Below are 18,468 nucleotides of genomic sequence, written 5' to 3'. Positions count from 1 at the left end.
TCATAACGATTTTTTTGCTTTCCCAGCCCTTTCTCTCTTGACTCCATTGGCATTACATTATTCGACAAAACCGGTTTGACCCCCCTCCGCCCCTCAAAAGAAATCAGATTTTCTCAGTATCAGCGATAAGTCTTATGAATCAACGAAGCTATCTCTCGAGCCGGAATTCTTGAGTCTTTTTCTCTTCCTTTTTTTTTGCTTCACTATCTCCCTCCCTTCACACCTCAAGTACATTCTCGGAGACCTCGAGGAAATTCGGTGACATGCTTAGTTCGCTGCATTGTGCGAGAGGGTAATTTGGTATGATCAACAGAGTTGATATCGTAGATTGGCCACTGTAAGAGTTTCCGAGTTTCGAGCGTTAGCCCTTTGGCTGAACAAGGCTTTGAATTAGAGATGGAGGATAAATTTAACTGAGCTGACTGATAGGCTTTGAAAATTTTACGGCCCTGTGCATCTTTCTGTTTTGAGAAATATAAGTTTAAAGTTATGATAAATTTATCCATGCAATATTCATAAAAATTGCCGTAATTTACGTAATACATTTTTATCAAGAGGGTTATCTCGTAGATCACGTTTGTAATTACTGAAGTGTAAAGCTGTTTATTTCCTTGTGATATTCATAGCTTCTGTTGGACTGTTCCCATTCTTGGATATGTTCAGTATTTAGAAGTGGTTTTGTCCTGGTCTTTCCACTGCTTAGCTTTAGTTATTTATCATGTCGAGAACTTCAAATTCATTGGTGTTATGATATTTCTTTTATGCTTGTGTTCTAAGACAACTTGTTTAACCAAGAGGGGTCACCTGGCACAGTTGTCGAGCTATGTACAAGTACAAGCTAAGCAGAAGGAGGGCATTATCAACATCTGACCGCATCCTAGAAATATGCGGAACCCAGGACTGGTTACAGTACTAACGACATTAGACAGTCCCGCAGATGCTGTAGTAACAAGTAAAGTGTGTATTTAAGAGCTAAACGCGGTCTGTCAGAGGTTCAGGAAAGTCTTAAAGTACAGCTCAAGACAGAATCAATGCCCTTAGGAGGTTTGTTTAATCAGTAAAGAACAAAGAAAATCATTTCCGGTGTCTGTCCTGTCAACCGTGTCACCTACAATGTCACACAAGCTATATGCAGCAGGAGTTTACTGCTCCTAGAATGGCTCACAGTTAATACAGGAGAGGAGAATGCTGACTTGCTGCATGATGTTAGAATAGCTATTGCGCTGCGTAAATAGGATATGGAGCATCGTGATGCATCATGGATATTTGGTCAGGATGGTGTAGAGGAGCCATGTGATATGGTTACCAACAGAAGCGGGCAAAATATTGCTGTAGACTGTGACTTGACAATCAAGGTGTTTGACAACAGTGGCAACTTTGAGAAGTGTTTCAGAATTCCAGCTTTTCTCGCTGACAATAAAAATATAAGAAACAGTCTTAAAAATCGCGGTTGTCTGGAGTACATTCTGTACATAGCCTTTATGTTAATTGTATACACTTTAATGGTATCAGACTCTGATATAATAGGGTTTATACCTAAACTTGATGGCAACTCTGAAGTTTCATCTCGTCAATCTGGAATGCAGACCGGGCAATGCAATAAGTTGTTTTCATGGTTTCCGACGAAAGCGGCACTTCTCCTTCTTCCTCCTCGTATATGTCACCAATGGCAGCAAAATCTAACAAGAATAGAAGACATAACAAACTCATCTGTGACCTCAGTTTCTGTTATTCTCGTCTTTGTTTCCTCTAAGTAAAGATCGAAATACGTCTTTGGGTAATGCTTTGATCAATTCTGAGATATAATGAAAGCCAAGGAAGAAAAGAATAAGGCCACTTTGATAGTTATTTTAGAATTGTTGTGTTGTTTTTAAGTTTGTGTTGATTGTGTGCGTCACGATTCACTAAGGCATTGTCATCGTGTGCGTATTCACAATTTTTCATTTTGGAATTGAGACAGTTCATCGTGCATGGCGCGTCAAATTTCGTTGAATTGTTTTTAATTTCAGCCAGAAAAATGAACCAGGAGCAGAAGATGGGAAAGAACATCTGGTGTACATGTAGCTTCGAGAATATTCATCTGTCGTCCTGAAAGCTATAATCCCATTTATATCCATTTGAGAGGATGACATTTTTTGTAATGCTGCATACATTGCTGTACGTTCAGTGTAAGTTTAATAAAACCCAAAAAAAGCAAAACAAACAAAGAAAAGGAAAAAAATGACGAAAAAAAAACTTGGTCAATAAGTATTTTAACTTATAACATGACCATAAGTGATGAAAATTCCGAAAATTTTGTTTCAAGCTAAATAGGACGCGATAGACAGGCGCACGTGAGACAACCAAAAACAAAATTCAAGATTCCTTTAAGTTTTTTGAGTCAGAACAGGAAACTCACAGTTTTATTTCCTTATCTTGCAATATATTTGTTGATGTCATGAAGAGCAATAACTATTGTTGATTGGTTCAACTTACTGTAAAAAGAAACACGCTGCTGTAAAAGTTAGGTGATTTGTGTTGTGTTTTGCTCTGAGTGGCTTGCCTTGCATTTTCACTTTAATTTCTTATCATCTGATTACATTGCACTAATGACTGATGCATAAAACACTCAAAAGAGGCTAACATGAGAGACATATTATTCATAAAAAAATGTAGGTTGTGTTCCGTAGCCTTCCTTTGTCAACTGTAAAGTGCAAAGCTGGGCGATAACGATATCTGGTTTGATTTAGTGTATGGGTTTGAGTCTAAAAATAAAAACTCAATCTTTCACCCTCTGAGTTCACACGGCTCGCTGTCAACCCATGCTGTGAGAAGGGATTCCAAAGATTCTAGACGTAAATTAGATCATAAGTGTGTGGGGCCAGATCCCGATGAATAGCCAAATACTAATTTTGTTGAAGGAACCCGTCGCAGCTCCATTTGTGGTATGATAGTTATTTACGGGTAACAAGGTAAAGAAAGAACTCAGTATAAGTAAAACACATCACAGCTGAGAATAAAGCTAACAACTAAGGAAGATTCATGAACAACTATCATCCTTTTTTGCCTCGGGCATCAAACAACATTTCTATTAAGAAGTTGAATGATGCCGTGACGTGATTAAAAATTTCAATGATCACGAGTAACATTTTATCAAAAAAATCAAAGGGAGCTTTAAATTGTACCTTTACTGATACCAGTCAGGGATTTCTAATGCTCACGTTATCATTCGTTGAAAGGAAGGACTTTAAAGACCACAACAGCCTATCAAGTGTCTGCAATGAGCAACATAGCTTTTCAACGAGAAATATGTTTTTCAACAAAGGATTCTTTAAAGAGGCTATAAATCATCACGCCATCATTCCTTTATTGCTTTCTCTTTGTTATGCTTTGCTTTCGCTGACCGCAATTCTCATGCCAAAATTGCAATCATTCTTGAAATTTTGCCATCTTTTGTTTTTTCTCTGCGTTCATCGACGCTTCAGAAGTTGCTTATTGTGAAAATTCGCCAAAAAAGCGCTCAATTTCTTCTGATTACTAAGTTCCAAGCTGCCATTGTCTTCGATCATGACAGTTTTCAAAGCGACGATAGGATGGCTTGTGGATAAAGGCAGAGATGAGGCAGCAAAAAAGCTTAAAGATGGCGACGTAACGGATCAACAGCTTCGTGACATCATCATGCGAGAAATTGATGACATGAGATCCAAGTTGGGTGAATTATCGAGAAAAGATTTGCGAGCAAGTGTTGAATTCTTTAAAGAAGGAATCGAGTTGTTGTATGAAGAATTTGACGAGATAAGGTCAAGGAGTGAGTTTGGCGCGGATACAGCACAAGCGACTTGTGCGGACGTCGTGTCGCTCACTGAAAGAATGCGAAATTTAGAGCTTACCGAATCTGCCACAAGAAAGCTTTCTACTGCGAAGAAGAGATTCAAACGTGCCCGTGAAATGGCAACGATAGCATTTTCAAATGAAGCACTATCAATAACTGACCGCATTTTAGCAATGCAGTACCGAGTGAGTGCAATAGCATTAGAGGCAATAGAGAATCCATCCGATGCTGTAGCACCGTGTAAAGTATGTATTAAAGAGCTAAACAGTCTTCCAACGGTTCAGCAAAGCTTTAAAGTACAGCTCAAGACAGGAATCGGGGCATTGATGGGTTTATTTAACAAAGAAGAACGACGGAAAGTTATTTCCCTTGTCTGTCTTGTCAACCGTGTCGCCTACGATGTCACACAGTTATCCGTTAAAGAACCATTACCACAATGGCCCATGATTGATACAGGAAAGGAGAAAGTTGATCTGCTGCGAGACCGGAGAGTAGCAAAAATACTTCATGAACAGGGTATGGAGAACTGTAGCTTATCACGGATACTTGGTCATGATGGCGAAGAGGAGCACGGGTTAAATAATCCGTATGATATCACTGCCAACTCAAGCGGGCAATATATTGTAGCAGACAATGACTTGACGATCAAGGTGTTTGACAACAATGGCAAGTTTGTACAGTGTTTCAGTCTTCCTCATTCTATCGATGACGGAGGTAAAGAGCTATCGATTGACACCTGGCCGGTTCATCTGGCCACAGACAAGGATGACAACATTTATGTGCTAGTCAAAGACAAGAGTAGTGAGCGCTTTCACTGGATTTTTAAGTTTAACAAAACCACTGACCTACATCAATGGTTTCGTGTCGGGGCAACGAGCTTGGACTGCTGCCTGTGTAATCTGTCAGTCAGTGATAGCGGTAAAGTGGTGGTACTGACGAGCAACTGGAGAAAGCAATGTTTTATTGTGGATGTTTATGAGACTAATGGTCAGTTTGTTCGCAGTTTTGGAGAACAAATCTTGAGATACCTGTGGGACATCACTGCTGTAAGTGATGGCAGAGTTATGGTGGTGCAACAATCGTCTCCCTCAGGTGTTCACATATTCAGCGAACAAGGTGAACATCAAAACAAGTTTGATCTGGAAAGGTCTCTATGCTTTCCAAAAATTGCATTTCACTGGGAAAGTCAACAAGTCGTCGTCGCCGATAGTGAGAAATATTGTTCTGACCTCCTGAATATAGGAATATACAACAAAGATGGTGAGTTTTTGCGAAGTACACTTATCCATTTGGGAGAGTCCCTTATTCTGGATGGGATTACAGTGACCACTGAGGGACGCATTGCAGTAGCAACCCGGTTTGAAGATAAAACACGCAAAGTAATCATTATTTAAAAAACGCACTGGTTTTCACCTCTTACTTTCACGTTTAGTTTACAGATAAAAAAAAAATTTAATTTTTTTTAACTAGTGAAAACTGAAATACAATCAATTATCAGTAATCTTACCATTGCCGAATTTGTTCTTTTTTTCCCTGAGGTACTTTTTTTTTTATATGATTCCGATGAACTTCGAGTACAACTCTTGCTTCACAGTCTCCAAATACCCATATCACGTTATCCCACCTCCAGTTCTTTTTCAGCCCTTTGCCTGCCAACTCCTGCCCCTCTTTGTATTACTCCTGTCTTCAGTTTGATAAAAAGGACTATTGATTTAACTATGAATAAAGGGGTAAGTCTCTAAGGAAACTGTGGTGCGGCGTCGGTGGGAGAGTATAGCAGGTAATTTAGTGTTCACAACTGAGTCGAAAACGTAAATTGGCCACCGTAAAGAGTTAAGAGAGTGTCTCTGTAAGAGCGGTCCGGTCGATTTTGCTTGTAACACGGATTTCGCTCGTTTCTTATGTGTTGTAAGACATTCATGTACCTATACTAAAACAACAATCAGTTTGATCGGATCTCTTTACTTTTCGGAGTTTTACGGAAATTAAATTTCACTCGAGCGAAGGCTTGTCGTGACACTTTTCAAGACTTTAATTTCATACAACTTTGGAGGACAATTTACAAAAAACTATGGAACTAAGCAAAAAACAAACACCAAAGCCATGTATATTAACTTTATCTTATCTATCGAGGCGACTTTCGCAAACATCACGTTTCAATCAAGGAAACAGGAAGACTTGAATGACACCTTATCGGTTCGCCTAAATCACAGACGCCAAAACCGATCAGATTCAAGGTAAATTTTTAAAAAAGGGAGGCGTTCCAAACTGATCCAACTAACATAGCTAGGAAGTAGTTGTCATAGAAAAGGTAACTAGAGAAAAAAAGCTTTGCGGCCCGACCTTTACGAGAACTTTATAACTCCGTGAACTTACATAATTTTCGGTAATCTACAAGTTTGGCCGCCATTTTGAGGGACTTGTCAACATGAAGCGTAACCGATATAAATCAAGCAGGTAGATCTAAAACCGTCAGAAATACATACGAAAGCAATTCAAATGAACTTTAATTTCAATTCAAGCGGCAAAATTTGAAAATGTTCGTTAAACTTACCATCCCCATGCGACCATTTCTTCCAACAATTCAAAGACTACGACTAGTGTTCGAATTCCCCTCGTCGATTCCACCGTAAGAAATAACCTGTGCCACCCAAGCTTCGACTCGAATGTGAAGTACGAATCAAATAACACAACTGCTTCATCTTCGCGGCAATATTACGCTGGTATTTTGATTTTCCGATCGACAAGCACGGTGATTAGGAATCGATCGGTATGTTTACCTCATAAACGTGACCGCTGACCAGTCGCTGAGTGAAAACAGTATAGCGCGGGGTGGGGTGGGTGGCGGGCTTATCGTCATAAGATATTCGAATACATGCTTAAAAAGCTTTAGGACTATCAGTCTAAACAGTGAAGGCATGCTTCGTGCTACAGACAACTTTTATTTTATTCTCATAACTTTCTCCTTTAAATTAGAGCTGGTATTAATTAAAAGAGTTATCAATATATTTTTAACCTGGGTACCCATATAACCTTTTTGCCTGTCGTCTGTGGTATAAAATAGGATGTATTTTCCACAAGAACCTTTTATTTATGCCCCATTTCCCGGAATGAACACTATACTTAGAATGTTTGTACTAAGTAGTTTTTGCTGTTCCTAAGAATGTGTGCAAAATGATAGAGATTTGATTCATTCCACTGACACGTTCTTTTACGTTATGGCGCGTGCAGGTTTTTCCTATCAAAAGTCGCGCATGCAACACATCGCAATTGAAAATTCGTCGTAAAATCGCACGAACCTTAGAAGGAGTGTAGGCAACTTTGACTTCTGGCGAGATGAAGTGGATGGTTCAAAGGACCCCCTGAGATTTTTTTTCAGGACTATAAGAGAGATTTGTTTATAACTATGATAATCCGTCCTCGGTGCTTTTTACCCATTGTTGTCATCATTATCGTTATCACGCCGGAAGAAGTATAAAGCCGACATGTCGCCTTACCTAACTACACAGAAAATTGTTCTCTCTTTTGCTCCCCTTGGATCCTGGAAACTGTTACTATTAGGACGATCAACAAGAAAGCCTTTATAATTATTGAAACTTTTGATTAACAGAATGTAAGAAAAAATCGGTGGGGAGAGTTATTCGCGTATCTTATAACCTAAACGATAGTTTTCAATAAAACAAATACTCCTTAATTCAATTTACCTTAGTTGTCTCGTGTTTAAAAGTGGCGTTTCTGGGGACCGTAGATTCTTCTCTGATTCTTCTTGTCTCAGCCAAGACTCACTATCATCAACTTTTTTCTTGTGCCTCTTACGGCATGGGACACAGAGAGCTGAGGTAAGCGATTGAAAATTTCTCAGTTAAAGTAAAGCCCAGTAGCATCCATCAGGAATTGAAAACCGTGATGCACTGTTTACTTTTATTATTCTTAATCAAACTAGACCCTGTGAGCAGGGTAATTGGGATACCTGGATGGTACTGGATCCTTGGGATCAAGTTTAGTGATACTATGGGTGTCGGACTAGTATACTGAAATAGTGCGCTCAAGTCTGGCCAAGGGCATACACCTATTTCAAAACATAGGCATGCTATGCATGCAAGAGTTACTTTTTTGTAGGGTGGGTGGATTACTTGAAACATTGTGAGTGATGTCTACATTCTTACAAAAGGAGAGAAGAATATTAATGTGGGAAAGAACGAAAATGTCGAATTACCTTACTCACAGGTATTTTGTGGTAGATTATGTGTGTTTTGCGAATAAATGTAACCAAAAATAAATTGTATTGGTGCCACGGATACCTGTTAGTACAAAATGCAGGCAGCAGACTGCAGACCGGATATAAAATATAGACTGCAGACTGCAGAGTGGGTACAAAATGCAGACTTAGAATCTGAAGAGCTTTTACGTCTGGTATATAATAACATGTCATCTTACAGCTTACCGAGCGTCACGCAATCGCTTTTCCGCGATCCGCCTACACGATTATTTGCACTATTGTGGAATATTCCCGGCCCATTTCTTGATGAAAATCGATCGCAATATTATTTCAAGCCTTCAATAAAGTCTTCTTACTTTGAGTGCGAGTTAGTTGGTGTGATGTTTGTACAGATTTTACCAACGTAATAAAAGTAGATGACGTGAATAACAGTGATGGTAAAGCAAGCTTAAAACGGCAGAAATCGCCAGAAAATATAACGGATACACAGGGTATCAGTAAGTTTTATTGATTTTACGAGAAAAATGTTCATATTTCGAAATATTTATCGTTGTAAATCGACCATACTTCGTTCCCTATACTATTCGTTATAACGTGCAGTTCCTCTCGTAACTTAACACCGAGTCACACAACGCGTGACGCGTTCATGAATTAATCGTTGGCTTTTTCTCGAGACGTGAGCTTGGGCCGCCTGTGACAAGACAATTGCGTAAACAATATTTAACATAATAACATTATATACAAATAAACACAGGGTTTTGGATCACGTATTTATTCAAAAGGAATATCCATAAAACTACAATGAAAACAAACATAAGATTCACCTTTCTGATCGTGAAATTAATACCATTCGTACTGTTATCGTAGCTACGTTCCTTGCCATCAAGTGAATCCAACATGTCGTCTTTCTTCACAAGTAGTTTGCATCCATTATAGTTATGTTCTTCAGTCTCACGGTAGTAGTGTTGTTCAATAAATTGCATAGAGTATATGCAGTTTGGTTTCAGATTTCAGATTTTGCTTTTTACAACAAGTGAACGTTTTTTAACTAAGACATTGGCATACGTAGCATACAAGGCATTCAAGGCTTTCAAGCGTTCGCGACTCAATCCGTTCCAAAATTACCGCTCAATAACATCTTTCAGTGTGGATTAGCCGCGATTAATACGACTTGTATATGCGTCTGTAAGTATTTGCGCGTTTGCGCCATAGTGCTACAGGAGATCGCAATCCAAATACGTTTAAATACAAAACAACTGACCAAAGAGTTTTATAAGCAAAATCTCGTGATTCGTCATGTGACCCGGCCCCCTGTCTGTGCATGACAACGTCAATCATCATCAAAATAACACGCGTGATCAGCATGTGAACACCTCATTGGATCACAATTAGTTCTCATGGTGTTGAGGGATAACACGTGTGATCAGCATGTGAACACCTCATTGGATCACAGTTAGTTGTCATGGTGTTGAGGGCCCAATGACCTCTGGGTACTATTGCGCAATTTTTCCATTTTGTGGCGGAGGAAAAAAAAAAAAACTAGACCCTGTGAGCAGGGTAACTGGGATACCTGGATGGTACTGGATCCGTGGAATCAAGTGTAGAGATACTACGCGTGTCGGACTAGTATACTGAAATAGTGAGCTCAAGTCTGGCCAAGGGCATACACCTGTCTCAAAACATAGGCATGCTATGCATGCAAGAGTTATTTTTTCTAGGGTGGGTGGATTACTTGAAACATTGTAAGTGGTCTACATTCTTACAAAAGGAAAGAAGATTATTAACGCGGGAAAGAATGAAAATGTCGAATTACCTCACACACAGGTATTTTGTGGTAGATTATGTGTGTTGTGCGAATAAATGTAACCAAAAATAAACTGTATTTGTGCCACGGATACCTGTTAGTACAAAATGTAGACAGCAGACTGCAGACCGGCTACAAAATATAGACTGCAGAGTGGGTAAAAAATGCAGACTGAGAATCTGAAGAGTTTTTACGTCTGGTATATAATAACATGTCATCTTACAGCTTACCAAGCGTCACGCTATCGCTTTTCCGCGATCAGCCTTTACGATTATTTGCACTATTGTGGAAAATTCCTGGCCCATTTCTTGCTGAAAATCGATCGTAATATAATTTCAAGCCTTCAACATAGTCTTCTTACTTTGGGCGCGAGTTGGTTGGTGTGATGTCTGTACAGATTTTACCAATGTAATAAAAGTAGATGACGTGAATAATGGTGATGGTAAAGCAAGCTTAAAACGGCAACAATCGCTAGAAACTACAACGGATACACAGGGTATGAGTAAGTTTTATTGATTTTTCGAGAAAAATCTTCATATTTCGAAATATTTATCGTTGTTAATCGACCATATTTCGTTCCCTATACTATTCCTTATAACCTGTTCAAATTCTCAACGGTTGCCAGAATAACTTACTCTGAGTCACACAACGCGTGACGCGTTCGTGAATTAATCGTTGGCTCTTTCTCGAAACGTGATCTTGAGTCACCTGTGACAAGACAATTGCGTAAACAATACTTGACATAATAACATTATACACAAAAAACACGGGATTTTGGATCATGTATTTATCAAAAAAGAATATCCATACAACTACAATGAATACAAACATAAGATTCACCTTTCTGATCGTGAAATAATTACCATTCGCACTGTTATCGTAGCTACGTTCCCTGGCATCAAGTTAATCCAACATGTCGTCTTTCTTCACTAGCAGTTTGCATCCATTTGAATTTTGTTCTTCAGTCTCACGGTAGTAGTGTTGTTCAAAAGATTGCATGGAGTATATGCAGTTTGGTTTCAGATTTCAGATTTTGCTTTTTACAACGAGTTTACGTTTTCAACTAAGACATTGGCATACTTGGCATACAAGACATACAAGGCATTCAATGCTTTCATGGCTTTCAAGCGTTCGCGATTCTGTCCGATCCAAAATTACCGCTCAATAACATCTTTTTGTGTGGATTGGCCGCGAACAATACGACTTGTGTATGCGTCTATAAGTATTTTGAGCGTTTGCCCCATAATGCTCCAGATGATCGTAATCCAATTACGTTGAAATACAAAACGACTGACAAAATAGTTTTATGGGCAAAAATCTCGTGTTCGTCATGTGACTCGGCCCTGTCCGTGCATGACAACGTCAATCATCATTAAGATAGCACACGTGATCAGCATGTGAACACCTCATTGGATCACAGTTAGTTGTCATGGTGTTGAGGGCCCAATGACCTCTGGGTACTATTGCGCAAATTTTCCATTTTGTGGCGGAGGAAAAAAAAAAAACTAGACCCTGTGAGCAGGGTAACTGGGATACCTGGATGTTACTGGATCCTTGGAATCAAGTGTAGTGATACTATGGGTGTCGGACTAGTATACTGAAATAGTGCGCTCAAGTCTGGCCAAGGGCATATACCTATTTTAAAACATAGGCATGCTATGCATGCAAGAGTTCCTTTTTTGTAGGGTGGGTGGATTACTTGAAACATTGTGAGTGATGTCTACATTCTTACAAAAGGAGAGAAGAATATTAATGTGGGAAAGAACGAAAATGTCGAATTACCTCGCTCACAGGTATTTTGTGGGAGATTATGTGTGTTTTGCGAATAAATGTAACCAAAAATAAACTGTATTGGTGCCACGGATACCTGTTACTGAGTACAAAATGCAGACAGCAGACTGCAGACCGGATACAAAATATAGACTGCAGACTGGGTACAAAATGCAGACTAAGAATCTGAAGAGTTTTTACGTCTGGTATATAATAACATGTCATCTTACAGCTTACCGAGCGTCACGCAATCGCTTTTCTGCAATCCGCCTTCACGATTATTTGCACTATTGTGGAATATTCCTGGCCCATTTCTTGATGAAAATCGATCGCAATATTATTTCAAGCCTTCAATATAGTCTTCTTACTTTGCGCGCGAGTTGGTTGGTGTGATGTCTGTACAGATTTTATCAACGTAATAAAAGTAGATGATGTGAACAACAGTGATGGTAAAGCAAGCTTAAAACGGCAGAAATCGCCAGAAAATGCAACGGATACACAGGGTATGAGTAAGTTTTATTGACTTTACGAGAAAAATGTTCATATTTCGAAATATGTATCGTTGTAAATCGACCATACTTCGTTCCCTGTACTATTCCTTATAACGTGCAGTTCCTCTCGTAACTTAACACCAAGTCACACAACGCGTGACGCGTTCATGAATTAATCGTTGGCTTTTTCTCGAGACGTGAGCTTGGGCCGCTTGTGACAAGGCAATTGCGTAAACAATATTTAACATAGCAACATTATACACAAAAAAACACAGGATTTTGGATCACGTATTTATTAAAAAAGAATATCCATACAACTACAATGAAAACAAACATAAGATTCACCTTTCTGATCGTGAAATTAATACCATTCGTACTGTTATCGTAGCTACGTTCCTTGCCATCAAACGAATCCAACATGTCGTCTTTCTTCACAAGCAGTTTGCATCCCATATAGTTATGTTCTTCAGTCTCACGGTAGTAGCGTTGTTCAATAGATTGCATAGAGTATATGCAGTTTGGTTTCAGATTTCAGATTTTGCTTTTTACAACAAGCGAACGTTTTTCAACTAAGACATTGGCATACTTAGCATACGAGGCATTCAAGGCTTTCATGGCCTTCAATCGTTCGCGACTCAATCTGTTCCAAAATTACCGCTCAATAACATCTTTCGGTGTGGATTAGTCGCGATTAATACGACTTGTATATGCGTCTGCAAGTATTTTGCGCGTTTGCGCTATAATGCTCCAGGAGATCGCAATCCAAATACGTTGAAATGCAAAACAACTGACCAAAGAGTTTCATGAACAAAATCTCGTGTTCGTCATGTGACCCGGCCCTGTCTGTGCATGACAACGTCAATCATCATCAAGATAACACGCATGATCAGCATGTGAACACCTCATTGGATCACAGTTAGTTGTCATGGTGTCGAGGGATAACACGCGTGATCAGTATGTGAACACCTCATTGGATCACAGTTAGTTGTCATGGTGTTGAGGGCCCAATGACCTCTGGGTACTATTGCGCAATTTTTCCATTTTGTGGCGGAGGAAAAAAAAAAAAACTAGACCCTGTGAGCAGGGTAACTGGGATACCTGGATGTTACTGGATCCTTGGAATCAAGTGTAGTGATACTACGGGTGTCGGACTAGTATACTGAAATAGTGCGCTTAAGTCTGGCCAAGGGCATCGACCTATTTCAAAACATAGGCATGCTATGCATGCAAGAGTTACTTTTTTGTAGGGTGGGTGGATTACTTGAAACATTGTGAGTGATGTCTACATTCTTACAAAAGGAGAGAAGAATATTAATGTGGGAAAGAACGAAAATGTCGAATTACCTCACTCACAGGTATTTTGTGGTAGATTATGTGTGTTTTGCGAATAAATGTAACCAAAAATAAACTGTATTGGTGCCATGGATACCTGTTAGTACAAAATGCAGACAGCAGACTGCAGACCGGATAGACTGTAGACTGGGTACAAAATGCAAACTAAGAATCTGAAGAGTTTTTACGTCTGGTATATAATAACATGTCATCTTACAGCTTACCGAGCGTCACGCAATCCCTTTCTGTGACCGCCTTCACGATAATTTGCACTGTTGTGGAATATTCCTAGCCCATATCTTGATGAAAATCGATCGCAATATTATTTCAAGCCTTCAATATAGTCTTCTAACTTTGCGCGCGAGTTGGTTGGTGAGATGTCTGTACAGATTTTACCAACATAATAAAAGTAGATGACGTGAATAATAGTGATGGTAAAGCAAGCTTAAAACGGTAGAAATCGCCAGAAAATACAACGGATACACAGGGTATGAGTAAGTTTTATTGACTTTACGAGAAAAATGTTCATATTTCGAAATATGTATCGCTGTAAATCGACCATACTTCGTTCCCTATACTATTCCTTATAACGTGCAGTTCCTCCCGTAACTTAACACCGAGTCACACAATGCGTGACGCGTTCATGAATTAATCGTTGGCTTTTTCTCGAGACGTGAGCTTGGGCCGCCTGTGACAAGACAATTGCGTAAACAATATTAACATAATAACATTTTACACAAAAAAACACAGGGTTTTGGATCACGTATTTATTAAAAAAGGAATATCCATACAACAACAATGAAAACAAACATAAGATTCACCTTTCTGATCGTGAAATGAATACCATTCGTACTGTTATCGTAGCTACGTTCCTTGCCATCAAGTGAATCCAACATGTCGTATTTCTTCACAAGCAGTTTGCATCCATTATAGTTATGTTCTTCAGTCTCACGGTAGTAGTGTTGTTCAATAAATTGCATAAAGTATATGCAGCTTGGTTTCAGATTTCAGATTTTGCTTTTTACAACAAGTGAACGTTTTCAACTAAGACATTGGCATACTTAGCATACAAGGTATTCAAGGCTTTCATGGCTTTTAAGCGTTCGCGACTCAATCCGTTCTAAAATTACCGCTCAATAACATCTTTCAGTGTGGATTAGCCGCGATTAATAATACTTGTATATGCGTCTGTAAGTATTTTGCGCGTTTGCGCTATAATGCACCGGGAGATCGCAATCCAAATATGTTGAAATACAAAATAACTGACCAAAGAGTTTTGTAAGCAAAATCTCGTGATTCGTCATGTGACCCGGCCCTGTTTGTGCATGACAGCGTCAATCATCATCAAGATAACACGCGTGATCAGCATGTGAACACCTCGTTGGATCACAGTTAGCTGTCATGGTGTCGAGGGATAACACGCGTGATCAGCATGTGAACACCTCATTGGATCACAGTTAGCTGTCATGGTGTCGAGGGATAACACGCGTGATCAGCATATGAACACCTCATTGGATCACAGTTAGTTGTCATGGTGTTGAGGGCCCAATGACCTCTGGGTACTATTGCGCAATTTTGCCATTTTGTGGCGGAGGAAAAAAGAAAAAAACAAAAAAAAAAAAAAAAGGCGACAAAAAAACAAAGGCATTTTATGACTGGGCTACCACAGGTATCCCAGTAACTAGACCCTGTGAGCAGGGTAACTGGGATACCTGGATGGTACTGGATCCGTGGAATCAAGTGTAGTGATACTTCGCGTGTCGGACTAGTATACTGAAATAGTGAGCTCAAGTCTGGCCAAGGGCATACACCTGTCTCAAAACATAGGCATGCTATGCATGCAAGAGTTATTTTTTCTAGGGTGGGTGGATTACTTGTAACATTGTAAGTGGTCTACATTCTTACAAAAGGAAAGAAGATTATTAACGCGGGAAAGAATGAAAATGTCGAATTACCTCACCCACAGGTATTTTGTGGTAGATTATGTGTGTTGTGCGAAGAAATGTAACCAAAAATAAACTGTATTTGTGCCACGGATACCTGTTAGTACAAAATGTAGACAGCAGACTGCAGACCGAATACAAAATATAGACTGCAGAGTGGGTAAAAAATGCAGACTGAGAATCTGAAGAGTTTTTACGTCTGGTTTATAATAACATGTCATCTTACAGCTTTCCGAGCGTCACGCAATCGCTTTTCCGCGATCAGCCTTCACCATTATTTGCACTATTGTGGAAAATTCCTGGCCCGTTTCTTGATGAAAATCGATCGTAATATAATTTCAAGCCTTCAACATAGTCTTCTTACTTTGCGCGCGAGTTGGTTGGTGTGATGTCTGTACAGATTTTACCAATGTAATAAAAGTAGATGACGTGAATAATAGTGATGGTAAAGCAAGCTTAAAACGGCAACAATCGCCAGAAACTACAACGGATACACAGGGTATGACTAAGTTTTATTGTTTTTTCGAGAAAAATCTTCATATTTCGAAATATTTATCGTTGTAAATCGACCATATTTCGTTCCCTATACTATTCCTTATAACGTGTTCAAATTTTCAACGGTTCCTAGAATAACTTACTCTGAGTCACACAACGCGTGACGCGTTCGTAAATTAATCGTTGGCTCTTTCTCGAAACGTGACCTTGGGTCGCCTGTGACAAGACAATTGCGTAAACAATACTTGACATAATAACATTATACACAAAAAACACGGGATTTTGGATCATGTATTTATTAAAAAAGAATATCCATACAACTACAATGAAAACAAACATAAGATTCACCTTTCTGATCGTGAAATAATTACCATTCGCACTGTTATCGTAGCTACGTTCCCTGGCATCAAGTGAATCCAACATGACGTCTTTCTTCACTAGCAGTTTGCATCCATTTGAATTTTGTTCTTCAGTCTCACGGTAGTAGTGTTGTTCAATAGATTGCATAGAGTATATGCAGTTTGGTTTCAGATTTCAGATTTTGCTGTTTACAACGAGTTTAAGTTTTTAACTAAGACATTGGCATACTTGGCATTCAAGACATACAAGGCATTCAACGCTTTCATGGCTTTCAAGCGTTCGCGATTCTGTCCGATCCAAAATTACCGCTCAATAACATCTTTTTGTGTGGATTGGCCGCGAACAATATGACTTGCGTATGCGTCTATAAGTATTTTGAGCGTTTGCCCCACAATGCTCCAGATGATCGTAATCCAATTACGTTGAAATACAAAACGACTGACAAGATAGTTTTATGAGCAAAAATCTCGTGTTCGTCATGTGACCCGGCCCTGTCCGTGCATGACAACGTCAATCATCATCAAGATAGCACGCGTGATCAGCATGTGAACACCTCATTGGATCACAGTTAGTTGTCATGGTGTTGAGGGCCCAATGACCTCTGGGTACTATTGCGCAATTTTTCCATTTTGTGGCGGAGGAAAAAAAAAAAAAAACGACAAAAAAACAAAGGCATTTTAAGACTGGGCTACCACAGGTATCCCAGTAAAAAGACAAAAAAACAAAGGCATTTTATGACTGGGCTACCACAGGTATCCCAGTAACTAGACCCTGTGAGCAGGGTAACTGGGATACCTGGATGGTACTGGATCCTTGGAATCAAGTGTAGTGATACTACGGGTGTCGGATTAGTATACTGAAATAGTGAGCTCAAGTCTGGCTAAGGGCATACACCTATTTCAAAACATAGGCATGCTATGCATGCAAGAGTTATTTTTTGTAAGGTGGGTGGATTACTTGTGGTCTACATTCTTACAAAAGGAGAGAAGAGTATTAACGTGGAAAAGAACGAAAATGTCAAATTACCTCACACACAGGTATTTTGTGGTAGATTATGTGTGTTGTGCGAATAAATGTAACCAAAAATAAACTGTATTGGTGCCACAGATACCTATTAGTACAAAATGCAGACAGCAGATCGGATACAAAATATAGACTGCAGACTACAGAGTGGGTACAAAATACAGACTGAGAATCTGAAGAGTTTTTACGTCTGGTAAATAATAACATGTCATCTCACAGCTTACCGAGCGTCACGCAATCGCTTCTCCTCGATCAGTCCTCACGATTATTTGCACTATTGTGGAAAATTCCTGGCCCATTTCTTGATGAAAATCAATCGTAATATAATTTCAAGCCTTCAATATAGTCTTCATACTTTGTGCAAGAGTTGGTTTGTGTGATGTCTGTACAGATTTTACCAACGTAATAAAAGTTGATGATGTGAATAACAGTGATGGTAAAGCAAGCTTAAAACGGCAGAAATCACCAGAAACTACAACGGATACACAGTTCGCGACTCAATCCGGTCCAAAATTACCGCTCAATAACATCTTTTAGTGTGGATTGGCCGCGAACAATACGACTTGTGTATGCGTCCGTAAGTATTTCGTGCGTTTGCGCTATAATGCTTTAGGTGATCATAATCCATATCAAACTCTTTCCCCAGCGCGACGAACATTTGTTTTTCTCGGTTCCAGGTGTACGCGACCACTAAGCCTTCGTGATGCACAAACATGCTCTCTGTTGCGAATTTTCAAAATGGCGGACAGGCTAAAGAGGGAAATAAAAAAAGCAAAGCGATTTTTCAACAAATACTTGATATAAACCCCCGTTAGAAAGGCGAATCTACAATAGAAAGATACAAAACTGTATGATATTGAGATCAGGGAGGTTGACAAAATCAACAAGAGAGGTTGAAAATTCATGACGTTGGCTATAGCACATGCTTCGATGAATGGACACCCTTGAGGGCCGATAGAGGATCTGGATATTTTCCGTTTGTTCGCAGCGAAAAGCTGTTCATTCCCTCGGAAAACTCTCTAGAGGATAGTAAAGAATCGTTCCATGGCCAACTTGCTCGTGAAATAAAGAAAAAGCTTTGGTCTGGACGGCGAGAGGACCCTGATATAAACATAGACCTTAATGTTGACCAAGATGTTTTCATGGAAGGTGTTGGGAGTGTTTTGCCCGGCGTTCTTCAACGAGGGAAGATGGTTTACCAATCGGAGTCAAATAGGGTG

The 18,468-nt window shown here is 39.4% G+C and overlaps 1 protein-coding gene and 1 long non-coding RNA gene across 2 annotated transcripts; one reads left to right on the top strand and one right to left on the bottom strand.

The window, feature by feature from the left end:
• Positions 1–3,540: 3,540 nt before the first annotated feature.
• Positions 3,541–5,205, top strand: LOC149040255 (uncharacterized). Its single transcript, XM_089183019.1, has one exon. It carries the CDS (start codon positions 3,547–3,549, stop codon positions 5,203–5,205), a length of 1,659 nt encoding a protein of 552 aa, XP_089039145.1. The 5' UTR covers positions 3,541–3,546.
• Positions 5,206–12,101: 6,896 nt separating this feature from the next.
• LOC149040254 (uncharacterized) lies at positions 12,102–14,686 on the bottom strand. The gene is made up of 2 exons (XR_016179906.1): positions 14,249–14,686; positions 12,102–14,115 (listed from the first exon to the last, which is right to left on the bottom strand). It is a non-coding gene; the product is annotated as an uncharacterized LOC149040254 (long non-coding RNA).
• Between the last annotated feature and the right edge of the window lie 3,782 nt (positions 14,687–18,468).

The sequence above is a fragment of the Pocillopora damicornis genome, chromosome 9 (genome assembly GCF_964200805.1).
Source record: "Pocillopora damicornis chromosome 9, jaPocDami1.2, whole genome shotgun sequence".
Lineage (NCBI taxonomy): Eukaryota > Metazoa > Cnidaria > Anthozoa > Scleractinia > Pocilloporidae > Pocillopora > Pocillopora damicornis.
The sequence above is the reverse complement of the archived record's forward strand: the minus strand, read 5'-3'. Positions and strand labels throughout refer to the sequence as shown.

What these genes read in the sequence shown, in the direction of transcription:
- LOC149040255 (XM_089183019.1), top strand. Translation starts at nt 3,547, where the DNA reads ATGACAGTTTTCAAAGCGACGATAGGATGGCTTGTGGATAAAGGCAGA.